We start from the raw sequence: 12,941 nt of genomic DNA on the forward strand, positions 1-12,941 counted from the left end.
AAAGGGAATTAGATAAATACTTGAAGGAGAAAAAATTGCAGGGATATGGGGAAAGAGCGGGGGAGTGGGACTGACTGGATTGCTCTTCGAAAGAACTGGTGCAGACTCGATGGACTGAATGGCCTCTTTCTGTACTGTACTATTCTATGATTCTATTTCATGATTATTGCAAGTGTCAATCGATCAATTTTCTGTGCACCAGTCCCAATAGCATAACCTAAGCTCTTCATGTAGATCTGTGCTACACTGGTATGGCAGAGGTGCAGCAAATGTTTGTGGCGGAGGAGCAGCGAGAGATCGTGGCGGAGGTGCGGCAAATGGGGGTAGGGGCCCAGAAGAGCCGAGGGCCCAGGGGCAGCACGGGCTTGCCCACACTGTGATGTGCAGCAGAGCTGGTCTCCAGTCGTCCTAGTTAACCCTTGCCACTGGATAAAGGCTGAGCTCTATCAAGCCTGTGTGGTGGCTGATGTGTAACAGTCACCACATGTTAAAAAAATCCACGCACAGGCATCTTCCACCCCTGGAGTTCAGTACTGGAATATCAGGTCCTTCATCGAAACATCTGCGAACTCATCCCTTTTGGTGTGGAAGCAAGTCATCCTCGTTCGAGAGATCACCTATGATGATGATGAATCCTCAAGTTTACTCCCGATAGTCAATTCCATTATTTTACATGGATTAGGAGTAAGATTAATGAGTCTGTAAATGTCTCTGTCTGCTTTATTCCCTTTTTTGAATATGAGTATCACATTAGCCTGTTTCCAATTTATAGTATTTTGCCAGTTTCCAGTGACTCCCTGACAATGATCCTCAGTGCCTCACAAATCTCCTCCCCAGTCTTTCTCAGCACTGTAGGCCAGGGAGAGGGGGTAGGGGGGCAGAGAGAAGAGAGGGGATAGCTTTTAAACAAGTTTTTCCCATTTACTTCTATACTTATGACATAGTTTTATAAATGAATTTCAGTGGGTTGGTGCTTTAGCACAGTGCATCATTGTGCTACCTGAGTATTGATGTACTGTAATTATAACAGCACCTGCAGCTCCTCAAAGATCCACTGTGACCACAATCTGACTCAGCTTTAAATAGATGCCAGACACAATGTAAGAATGCTAATACTCAGTAATAATGATATTTTGCTTTAATGTGCAGAAGTTTTCTGCTTGGAAGTAAGAAAATAAGATAGACCATCCCTTTAATGAGTTTCAGGGATGTGAAAGTGTCAAGCCAGTACTGGCTTCTATGTGGAGTCAGTAATTCCTAATGGCATCTTAACAGGTTTCAGGAAAATAAATCAGATGATGGAAAGATAGATATACATTACCAATGAACAATTGCTGCTCTGTTGGAATATGAGGCAGAACCGTTAACTGAATTCTATGCTGCAAATGCAATAGTTTGTTTTTGTTGAGTTTGACACTCTAAAAGAAAGGTCCAAACCAATATTCGTCAAATTGATCATTGAAACTAATTCGATACTTTGATATATTAAAGGCTGCATGACTCAGAAAGGAAAGGATTTCTATTTTTTCATGAATAATTGTGAAAATGTAATGAAGACAAACGGCAACTTAATGGTGGTGTAAGTAATATTTAAATACTTAAATATCAGAACTTTACACTTTAATAACCCCCTCATAAGGCTTTGCAATACATTACATGTAACATCATTTGAGAAGAAAATCAGCACCCATCTGGTTAAAAAATAATATAAGGCTAGAATCGAATTTATTTTCTCAGCTCTAAAAACTTTTGAGTTTGTCCTTTGACCTTTGCTGTTAGTAATAAAGTGAAATTGTCTGTCTTACCAATGCAGACAGTTCTGCTTGGATCCAGTTTGCTACCAGTGGAGCACTCACAGGAGAATGAACCTGCTGTGTTCCTGCATTCTCCATTTACGCAAGGGCTGTTCTCACATTCATTAACATCTGGAGAAACAGAATAGTCACTCTTAAATATTGTTACAGATTTACATCATCATGCAGTCAAATAACAAAAAATTACAATTTTCATTTCTTTTAAATCCTAAGAATTACTTTGAGGAACCCCTGAGGGAAAAATACTGAAACACAATGTTTGGCTCTATGTGCAATATTCCCACCCAGTACAGTGCTGTAGGTAAAAGTGAAGGTCCTATAATTTCCCTGACATCAATGATTTGTTAACCACTTGAACTGTATCAGGCATTGCCACTGGATCTCATCAGGGCATGGTTGCACACAATGGGTGGTTAATACAGTAAAGAATGAAAGGTGCTTCCTACCTGTATTACTCTGCACTCAACACATCAAGCACAGAGGTCTCACTCCTCTGTGCCTGGTTACTTGAAACCTGAGCACCTGAACCACTGTGGTAGTTCAGGTTCATCCTCTCACATTATTGGCCCATATGTTGTGTTTTAGATAAAAATGGAAAATGATTCAATTGAAAATGATAAAATAAATAATAGTTTGCCATCAGTTCTGGTGATTTCAGGCTTTCCATGAGTGTAAAACATGAAAACCTGATCTCATGCTTAATATCATTCTGCTTCAGTTCCTTGAGTGAACGTAGTTTTTGTATGTGACTTTTTAATGTATCTGCATGCTTGCGGGAATTTACAAGTGCAATGTTAACTTGTTTTAGTTTCATGGGACACTCCTGATCTATGTGCATACAATCTTTGAACTATTTATAAACTGATCTTGAGAACACATTGGATCAAGAGGTAGGCTGAATGCATGAATCTCAACCAGAGGTGAATGAGTCCACCAGCCATAATTTTGTGACTGGCCTCAGTCCTGAGGGAAGCTGTTGCTAAGGAGGACAAGGCATAAATGATATGGCACAATTCCACCTTGAACAGAAGGGAAAATTGAAATAGTCTTGCAAATCAAATGGATCAAGGACATTTCTAATGAATAGCATGGCTTAATATTAAACGTATCCCATTTAGTCATACCAAAAACTGCAGTTTCAGCATGCTCTAGGAAATTTAGCAAAAGACAACAGAACTATGAGAATTCGATATGGGCTTTAATTGCTACTGGGTTACCCAAAAATAAACATGCAGTATAGTTTTCCACTCAGATTAACTAAACCTCAGAACCACACCAAGACTTAGGGTTGGGAATTAGGTTGGAGGCTTCTTAGGGCGCGAATGACGGCGGGATGGTAAATTTGGCACCAGAAAATGGTTTGCGACGGCAGCCAAAAAATTCAGTTGTTGCGCCCTGAGAGCGGAGTGGAGTGCGAAAGGAAGTGTTCCACATCTTTCTTAGGGCGCTAGGCCGAGTGAGCAACTGAAAATCCGTTGCTAAAGAATCAGCCTCGTAGTGCCCTAAGAGAGGCCTCCCTGGAAAAAAAAATCAGGATAAAAATCACAAAAAACATTCCCGATAAATTACTCTTCCCAAATATACGTAAATTGCAAAAATAAATCAGAGATTTATTGGTGAGACCGCACCTGGAGTACTGCATGCAGTTTTGGTCACCTTACTTAAGGAAGGATATACTAGCTTTGGAGGGGGTACAGAGACGATTTACTCGGCTGATTCCGGAGATGAGGGGGTTACCTTATGATGATAGATTGAGTAGACTGGGTCTTTACTCCTTGGAGTTCAGAAGGATGAGGGGTGATCTTATAGAAACATTTAAAATCATGAAAGGGATAGACAAGATAGAGGCAGAGAGGTTGTTTCCACTGGTCGAGGAGACTAGAACTAGGGGGCACAGCCTCAAAATACGGGGGAGCCAATTTAAAACCGAGTTGAGAAGGAATTTCTTCTCCCAGAGGGTTGTGAATCTGTGGAATTCTCTGCCCAAGGAAGCAGTTGAGGCGAGCTCATTGAATGTATTCAAGTCACAGATAGATAGATTTTTAACCAATAAGGGAATTAAGGGTTATGGGGAGTGGGCGGGTAAGTGGAGCTGAGTCCACGGCCAGATCAGCCATGATCTTGTTGAATGACGGAGCAGTTTCGAGGGGTTAGATGGCCTACTCCTGTTCCTAATTTTTATTATGTTCTTATGAGAAATATTAATTTAACTTACCTTTTCCAATCATTCCTTCCTGTAGCGCCCCGGGACAACTCTGCACGCCGGCTTTCAACGGTGCTGTCGCCACGGAGCGCTACGGTTGCTGCTACAACCTAATATCGAAATGCTGTCGAAACCGGGGGCGTTACCGGCTCAATGCTCCCGGCCGATATTGGTCAGCGTCGCAGGTAACCCTTTAGTACCCCTGTTCCGACCCTTTCCAGGGGCGCTAAGTGAACAAATTTCTACTCCTTAGTGTTGTAACCTTGCTCAAGCTTTATCTATCTTATGACCAAATACAATATCTGTTTCAAATCAGGAATTCAGTTGATGGTTTAAGTGTTTGCACAAGGGCTCGCATTACATATGTGTGTTAGATTAAAGAAACAAGGAAAAAGTACCTTTTGGTTTACCACTTACAAAATGCTGGAAATCCTGGAAATAAACATCAAAAGACACCTGTTTTACATCAGTCCTGTTCTGCCATTTGGGAGAATTTTTACTGTCCAGACTAAAAAATTAAAATTCCCCAAACCACAGTACCCTGATTCAGCTCAAGTCAACCACATGGAAAACAAGGTTTTAAGGAGTTTGAGAACATTCCTAACAAAAGAACAGAATCTGTGGAAAACAATAATGGCCCGGATTCAGTGGTAGGTAATGACGGCAAACTGTCAGCATTCGCCATCATTACCCCTCTGAAACTGCCCGCAACTTCAGGATTTAGCACATGCGCATCTAAACATGCAAATCCTGATGTTGCGGTCACTCATTCACTGCTCTGACACAGACTACACTGTGGACATCACCCCTCTGCACCCCCACCCCCCGCCCCCCATAGCCATTGATTTGTGTAATCAGTGAAATCATTGAAACTGATGAAAACTTGGACCTTTCTGCGCTAATATTGCTGTTAAATACCCCTTTGAATGTTAAGCCTTGTTGGAATAGGTGTATCTAGAGTGTTAACAGTGTATTGACTGCTAAACATATGTTATGGCCCTGAAAGATGATTTTTTAATATTTGTGGAGTATCAAATTTCTTAATTATGATAAAAATTACAATTTTTTAAAAACATTATTTTTTAAAAGTTTATTCATGATATTTCAACTTCTCTCTTATTCCCATGTGAAAGTCCCAATCTTTATTTCACTCTCTGTAACATTTTTAAATAGTGAGGATAAAAGCAGCTTTTCATTTTCTGGTTTGCTGTCTGTGAGAATTCTTCAATGTGATTGGCTGCTGAGAGAGCTTGTTGACGCCACTATAGCTCTTTGCTGGGAATCCCTATTACACAGCACTAGAATGAATTGCACGTTGAGAAAGGCACACTTCTTGCCACAGAGATCTCTGTGGGCAGCTTTCTTCGGGGACCAGCAGCGAGTCCCTTTGCTTCGCTGCTAACTGCAAATTACGGGCCATTATTCTATTCAGAATACTCTAACCTTCCCACTTCTCTGGAAGGAGCTGATTCATGTATGGGGTATGGTTTAATGTGAACGTTCAGCTTCCAAAAGGGCCTTCAGCGGGCATTCCACCATCCTTGATAGTTCCTGTGGTAGTACTGGCAGGAGGCAGGAAAATCAGCTGGGTGCCCAGGATCCACCTCTGCACCATCATTTACAGATAGCAGGGTGGACAAGGAGCTCAAGGCCTGGAGGAGTATTCCTGGCACAATGGTAGTTTGCCTTTCTCGACGTGCAATTGGTTCTGTGATGGTGGGCCTTCTTGCCATTACTTTTGGTCACTATAATGCGCGTTTTTGGTGGGTATAAAATAGAAAAATCTAGCCCAAAGTACTGACAGGCTATTTAACCAAGGGGGCACCATGTCTGAGTTTGAACCTATCCTTGACAGATATCCACATGCATTTTCTTGCAGAAATCACTCAATAACAATCAGTAAGCAGCAAGCTGGCTAAGTTTACTCCCACCTGGTGATATTGAGGATCTTAGCACTGGTCTGGCTAAAACTGGCTAATTCACGACATATCAGGGATTAAATCTGAGGCTATCCCAGTTTGTAATTGTATAGCTCAAAACTAGATGGTGCATTTGTACACTATGCTATTGGGAAGTGCGTCCTCTCCATGAGCTCAATTTCCCCCAGTGATTTGCGGCGTATTTTTGGAGCGGGCCGATTTTTTTGGCCTAATTAAAAAAAACACAGTTTCCCTGATCAATTTGCGCCAGCGTAATTATGATTATTTTAGGTAAGTTTTTTTTTCAGCCAAAGGGGGCATAACCTGCCACCCGTGCCAATTCTGGCCACTTAGGGAAGTTTGGCGAGCTGAGAGTTACTCCAGTTCTTCTTAGGCCAGCGTATGTGGCCTCTGCAGAAAAACCTCTGGAGAGTTAAGGAAATCGGTGCAGGTAAGGAAATCGGTGCAGGTAAGGAAATCGGTGCAGGTAAGGGCTAGAGATGCCCGGATCGCAGCAGCAGGAGAGGTAAGAGAGAGGGGAGGGGGGGGGGGGGGGAAGTCCTTTGGGTATAGTTAGTTGCGGGGACCGTGAGAGAGCAGGCCATTCAGCCTGGGATAGGTGCGGCGAGCTGACCGGGAGGCAATTCGGCCTGGGATAGGTGCAGGGGAGCAGACTGGCAGGCCACTCGGCCAAGGCTAGGAGCAGGGGAGCGGACTGGGAGGCCATTCGGCCCGGGCTGGGGCGGGGGAGCGGGACCAGCAAGTCACTCGGGGCTAGAGGCGGGGGCGGGACCGGCAAGCCACTCGGGGCTGGGACGGGCGTGGGAGCAGACCGGGAGGCCCTTCAGCCTGGGATAGGGGTGGGGACACTTTAATAATTGGAGGTAAGTTGCTGCAATATATTTTAATGTGTTTTTAAGTTGCTACAATGTATTTTAATGTGTTTTTAAAGTTGCTGCAATATATTTTAATGTGTTTTTAAGTTGCTACAATGTATTTTAATGTGTTTTTAAGTTGCTGCAATGTATTTTAATGTGTTTTTAAGTTGCTACAATGTATTTTAATGTGTTTTTAAGTTGCTGCAATATATTTTAATGTGTTTTTAAGTTGCTATAATGTATTTTAATGTGTTTTTAAGTTGCTGCAATGTATTTTAATGTGTTGCGAGCTGGCTGTATGTTTCACTTTGTAGCCTCAGCCTGCATTGTGTCCCTGGTTACCGTGGCAACCCGATCTTTTTGCCGCAGATCAAGCTCCACGCCCAAAACGAATTGACAGGTTAGGCTGTGCCAAAATAAAGAAATCAAATGGGGAAACTTAGAACATTATTTTTTGGCGTAGTTGGGCTCCCCAAAAAGGGTAGAACTCTTCAAATACGCCAAAAAAAAGCTTTGGGGAAAAATGAGCCCTACATTTTAATACAATGACTACAGTGAACAATTTGGGACAGACAATTTTAACATTTAAGGATTGTTTTGTCTGTTGAGCTGGGCTGGTGATGGTGGAGAGATGTTTCAACAATGACAGTGGGAAATCACATCTGCCACCTGTCGTATTATCTTTAATTTGCAACCAAACTGACAAATTCAACAAACTAAACTGCTGAAGAACCAGTGCAATGCTGATTGTGACTTTCCTGAGAATATTAATCCAGCTGACAAACCTGTCCACTAACTACTGGTTGACTTTCACCCACTGGTTGTAACTGAGAGCAGTTACAGTCAGTAGTTCTGCCAGCTGATTTTTCTCTTTTGCAGTTGGTACGACCAATGGAAGGGACAGAGTTAACAAGAGGTTGGTATGGCAATGGGAATAAATATCTTGGCAACGAGATGGCAACGAGGTGCTGTTCACAGTATTCAGCTGTATTTCTGTACCTTTGCTTCCATACAAGAAGAGTAAGGAGATGTTTTAAAAACACATGACTGGTCAGGAGCAGGCAAACGTCCACTGTGCACCTCTGCCAGTTGGTGAAAACATAGTACAATGAGAAAATGCCATTGGACAGACATTTATGTAGAAGATTTCTCACCATGAGGTGTTAAAAAAGATTGCACGATAGTAATTTTTTCTGTCTGTAACACTGGAGGTAACCTCTGTTACTGTCCAATCCAATGTAGTTTTTATAGCAACCAATTACATCAACTCTGGTTTTCAAATACTTATTTTGATATTGTTGGAAAGCACACCTTGTGGAATTTGTGCTGGTTTGCCGGAGTGCAAAAGCACTCTTCTGTAAGTGATTTGGGCAGGTGGGACCTTGCAGACGCTTGCTATTTCTTGATGCCAAATTATTATAAAGGTTAGATGTCCTTTTCAATTGAGTGCATTCATTAATATCCTCACCTTCACATGTCTCAGAGTCTGGTTTGAAGAGGTAACCCTTTGGGCAGCTGCAGGTGTAGCTGCCAGGTGTGTTCCGGCAAAGCCCATTATCACACAGGAGCCTGTTCACTGCACATTCATCAATGTCTAGAAGATAAGAGTGATACAAATCACAGGGAGAAGAGAAACACTAGTCACATAAGAATTAAGAGAATCTTAGCAGAATCATTAATCACAAGCACAGGTATAGATTATTTCCAACCCATATATGGTTACATCTAGTAAGGATGGTTTGGTAAAGTTTTGCATTTAGCTTCATGATCTTTTGCTGACTTTATCAAGCTAAATTTCTGTATCAATCAATTAGCAGTTTAAGGAGTGGATTTTTGGCTCCTCTCCGCTCCGGATTGGCGATAATGGCGGTGCTGAGGTGTTCTGGCTGGGTGGTCAGCCACCAGTGCCCCGCAGCGATCCTCAGGTCCGGTTTTGCGGTGGCGTGGAGCAGCACCGCCCGGAAGAGCTGCGTTGGTGTGCAACGCCCCTGGTTGCGACACCGGCGCAAGTTTTGACTCTTGCCTGACCTGTACGCCCCAAAGCGCGCCCCGCAGTGAACGCCTGGGAAATTAGGCAGTGTAACGATACTGACAGCGGACAGGTAAGTAATGGACTCCTAAGGTAAACGTGATTGTTTTTTATTTAAATTTTATTTGCGATTTGTGTTGTGGTGGAGTGGGCAATGATTTGGGAATGCTTTTGGGCTTTTTCTTTTTAGGGCTCCCCCACCCCTCCAGGCGTCTCTCGGAGCAGCCCGGCTCTTTAGCTTGGGAGTTTCCCATACTAACGCCCTAAGAGAGGTGTACAACACTTCCCTTAGCGTGCGCCCCCGACTCAGGGCCCAGCTGCCCAATGTTACTTACTGAGGCGCAAATTATTCCCAGACCCAAACTTTACCACCCGTCGTCATTACTGCCCCAAAAACATCAAAGCTGAAAATGTAGCCCTAAGTAACCGTATGTATTATTTCTAGCTGGGGCTACACTGAGAATCATTAACTCTTGATTTCTGTTCATTGTTACATATTTTAATCATGTTATAATTTATAACTTAGTGAACCAGTTAAAGAAAGGTCAAGAAAGAGAACCGAGTGATTTAATCCTCTTCATTACAATACAGTCCTCAGAAGCCAAAGCCATGTGTTTTACCTATAGTAATGAGTCATGTGCTGTAATGAGTGTCACATGATATGACGATAACTATAACATGAAGTTTGGAACCAATTTCCAATAACCTTATAAGAGTGTGTTATATATGATGTAAAATGGTTCATAGACATCACCTTATCAGAAGTTCAACATTATTTTGTTAGTTCCAATAACTACGGTATCAATTTTTATAATAGATGTACAATTGATACTATTCCTACCTACAAACAGACAAACCTCAATTGAAAAAAAAACAATAATGTCAAGGAGGAACTGTGGTTATTTTTCCAATATGTCTGAGACTGTTGGCTTGCTTACTGAAGCACAAACTGCTAGACACTCAGTTTGGAGAGTGGGAATTCAATGCTAGCCTGAACTGCCATCCAGCTGCCATTCTTTTCATTGGGCAAGTTCTGTTGGCTCTTAGTTGGATGATCAGAAAGAGCAACAACAACAACTTGCATTGATATAGCACCTTTAACATAGTAAAACATCCCAAGGTGCTTCTCAGGATCATAATCTGACACTAAATTGAGCACTCTGTGAGGATGGAACAGTGGATCTCACAGCCGAAGAGAGCTCTACAGCTCAGGACTTCCCTACCTTCCAGAAGAAGGAGAACAACAACTTATATTTATATAGTGCCTTCAACATATTAAAACATCCTAAGGTGCTTCACAGGAGTGTTATAAAACAAGAACATTTCACCTAAGCAACGTAAGGAGAAAAACAAGCAGGAAAAACATTGAATAAGCACCAGCACCAGGAAAAAACAAGGATTAAAAACAAAGAGAAAATATGTAAAATATAGAAAAAAATGCAATGTATATATAAAAGGAGAAAATAAAATGAAATTGTTGACAGAATATGGCCTTGAGAAAGATTGGACAGAATCACTTGATGTAATCTTCAAAACGCTAGTAAAAGTCCTGGATTCCCATTAAAACAGAATTTGACTTATTTATTTACCATAACCCTGATTACAGGAAACGGCAGCTCCTTTATTTTCTTTATTCGTTCATGGGATGTGAGCGTCGCTAGCAAGGCCAGCATTTATTGCCCATCCTTAAGTTAATTTATTGCCCATCCTTTATAGCCAAAGCCATAAAGGTGTTTTTATAAACACAAGAACACAATCCTCACACGGCAGTAAAAATGTTGGAATTCCATGAAATAAAAATTGAATTTAACTTATTCACTCACCATAAACCAGTCATGGAATATGTCTGTGAAAGGGTTAAACATTTTGGATACTTGCAAATCTCCAATATAAAGTAGATAAAAAACCCTGTGCACTTGTAATCATGTTATAGACATTAGAGCATTTTGGCTGTTGTCACATTGGCTCTCAGTGCAAGGCATTAAACAAACACATTAAGAAAAGAAAAGCTTGAGGAATATTTGAAGAAACAATATTTTTGACAAATGTCAGTGGAAATGATTTTTTTTTGCCAAAGGCACGAATGATCTTTGGCTCCCAAGGCTCCATAAACAGATGTAGAATTCCTTTGAGTCGAACATGTGCCGGGAAAGAAAAGACTTTCAGTAATGCTTTCTCTTACCTCACTATATAGAAATGTGCTATCAAAAATAATTCCAATTAAATTTGTTAAAATGGCCTTTTTTCTCAAAAATATGAAGTTCATTGTATTGCAACTTGTGTATAGTAATTCACAACTTTTCTTCCCTTTGTCTTTCAGAATTTGTAGTCACCCTCTCTTGGTATCCTCCAAGCTAACAGAGGTAAACTTACAGCAGATCACAGATGCCTCTGGGACTATATTTGCTCTATAAGGAGCAACTCGTGCAGAGTGCCAGCTTCCAACCAGGGAGCAACAGCTTCTCTGGTAGCCCAGCTGAATGAAGACCGTGTACCGATCTGCATCAGGACTCAGACTTTCAATTCTGGGTAGTCCACCTATTTTAGGGCTAGGATCTTTTTTTTCATGTGTTTCAAAAGTTCAAATGCACAGCAAAAAAGACTTCAATATTTTGCCCACGGTTTCAGCTGGCAGAGAGATCAAATTGGCAGCCAGTGGGGTGTGAGTCCTTCTATTCTGGAGAGCGGGGCAAGGGGGGGTTACTAAAACTGTACCAGGAGAAGCAAACACAGGATTGGACAGAAGTAATATCACAGCTGGGAGAAGCATAAGTACATGAGCAAATTTTTATTTCCAAACATAATAAAACTATCAAAGCATCATATTTGGAATGTTGGTTCTAGCTTATTTACATCTCCACAGTTTTCTAATAAAATACTAAGTGAAAGAACTTTATCCCTGCAGCTTTATGCAGCGGTCAAACTAGAAATATTGTTTTTATTCTACAGCCTTCATACAAATCATTTTCAGTAAATATCCTTTATTAAGCGTTTGGCTGCCAGTGATAAGTGATTTCCTACAGGGAGGCAGAAGGAACAACAAAAAGGAGAAAGCTGCCCTGCTGCTAAATTATACAGAAACATTCATAGTTTTACTTACCCACACAATTCTTCCCACTTATGTCAGACTCATAGCCAATGTTACAGATACAGCGGTAGCTGGCACGAAGATTTTCACATATTCCATTGGGGCAAATCTCCGGATCCAGAGCACATTCATTAATATCTATTCATCAAAGAGCAACATAAGAATACATAATTAAGTGTTTTGCATGGATCGTTAGAAACATTTAAAAAAATCAATAATGTTTTAGTGGATTGTAACTATGCTTCACCTTCTACATAGAAACATAGAAAATAGATGCAGGAGTAGGCCATCCGGCCCTTCGAGCCTGCACCACCATTCAATAAGATCATGGCTGATCATTCCCTCAGTACCCCTTTCCTGCTTTCTCTCCATACCCCTTGATCCCTTTAGCCGTAAGGGTCATATCTAACTCTCTTGAATATATCCAATGAACTGGCATCAACAACTCTCTGCGGCAGGGAATTCCACAGGTTAACAACTCTCTGAGTGAAGAAGTTTCTCCTCATCTCAGTCCTAAATGGCCTACCACTTATCCTAAGACTGTGTCCCCTGGTTCTGGATTTCCCCAACATCAGGAACATTCTACCCGCATCTAACTTGTCCAGTCCCGTCAGAATCTTATATGTTTTATGAGATCCCCTCTCATCCTTCTAAACTCCAATGTATAAAGGCCTAGTTGATCCAGTCTCTCCTCATATGTCAGTCCTGCCATCCCGGGAATCAGTCTGGTGAACCTTCGCTGCACTCCCTCAATAGCAAGAACGTCCTTCCTCAGATTAGGAGACCAAAACTAACACAATATTCCAGGTTAGGCCTCACTAAGGCCCTGTACAACTGCAGTAAGACCTCCCTGCTCCTATACTCAAATCCCCTAGCTATGATGGCCAACATACCATTTGCCTTCTTCACCGCCTGTTGTACCTGTATGCCAACTTTCAATGACTGATGAACCATGACACCCAGGTCTCGTTGCACCTCCCCTTTTCCTAATCTGCCGCCATTCAGATAAT

At 41.7% G+C, this 12,941-nt stretch overlaps 1 protein-coding gene across 1 annotated transcript in view; it reads right to left on the minus strand.

The window, feature by feature from the left end:
• The window catches only part of fbn2a (fibrillin 2a), a 514,209-nt gene that overhangs the window by 202,528 nt on the left and 298,740 nt on the right, over positions 1-12,941 (minus strand). Inside the window, exons 18-20 of the mRNA XM_070881599.1 lie at positions 11,944-12,069; positions 8,283-8,408; positions 1,806-1,925 (exon numbers count right to left, since the gene is read on the minus strand). Of these exons, the coding sequence (XP_070737700.1) occupies positions 1,806-1,925; positions 8,283-8,408; positions 11,944-12,069 (372 nt within the window). The remainder of the gene's footprint in view (positions 1-1,805; positions 1,926-8,282; positions 8,409-11,943; positions 12,070-12,941) is intronic.

Source organism: Pristiophorus japonicus, chromosome 1, assembly GCF_044704955.1.
Source record: "Pristiophorus japonicus isolate sPriJap1 chromosome 1, sPriJap1.hap1, whole genome shotgun sequence".
NCBI classification, from domain to species: domain Eukaryota; kingdom Metazoa; phylum Chordata; class Chondrichthyes; family Pristiophoridae; genus Pristiophorus; species Pristiophorus japonicus.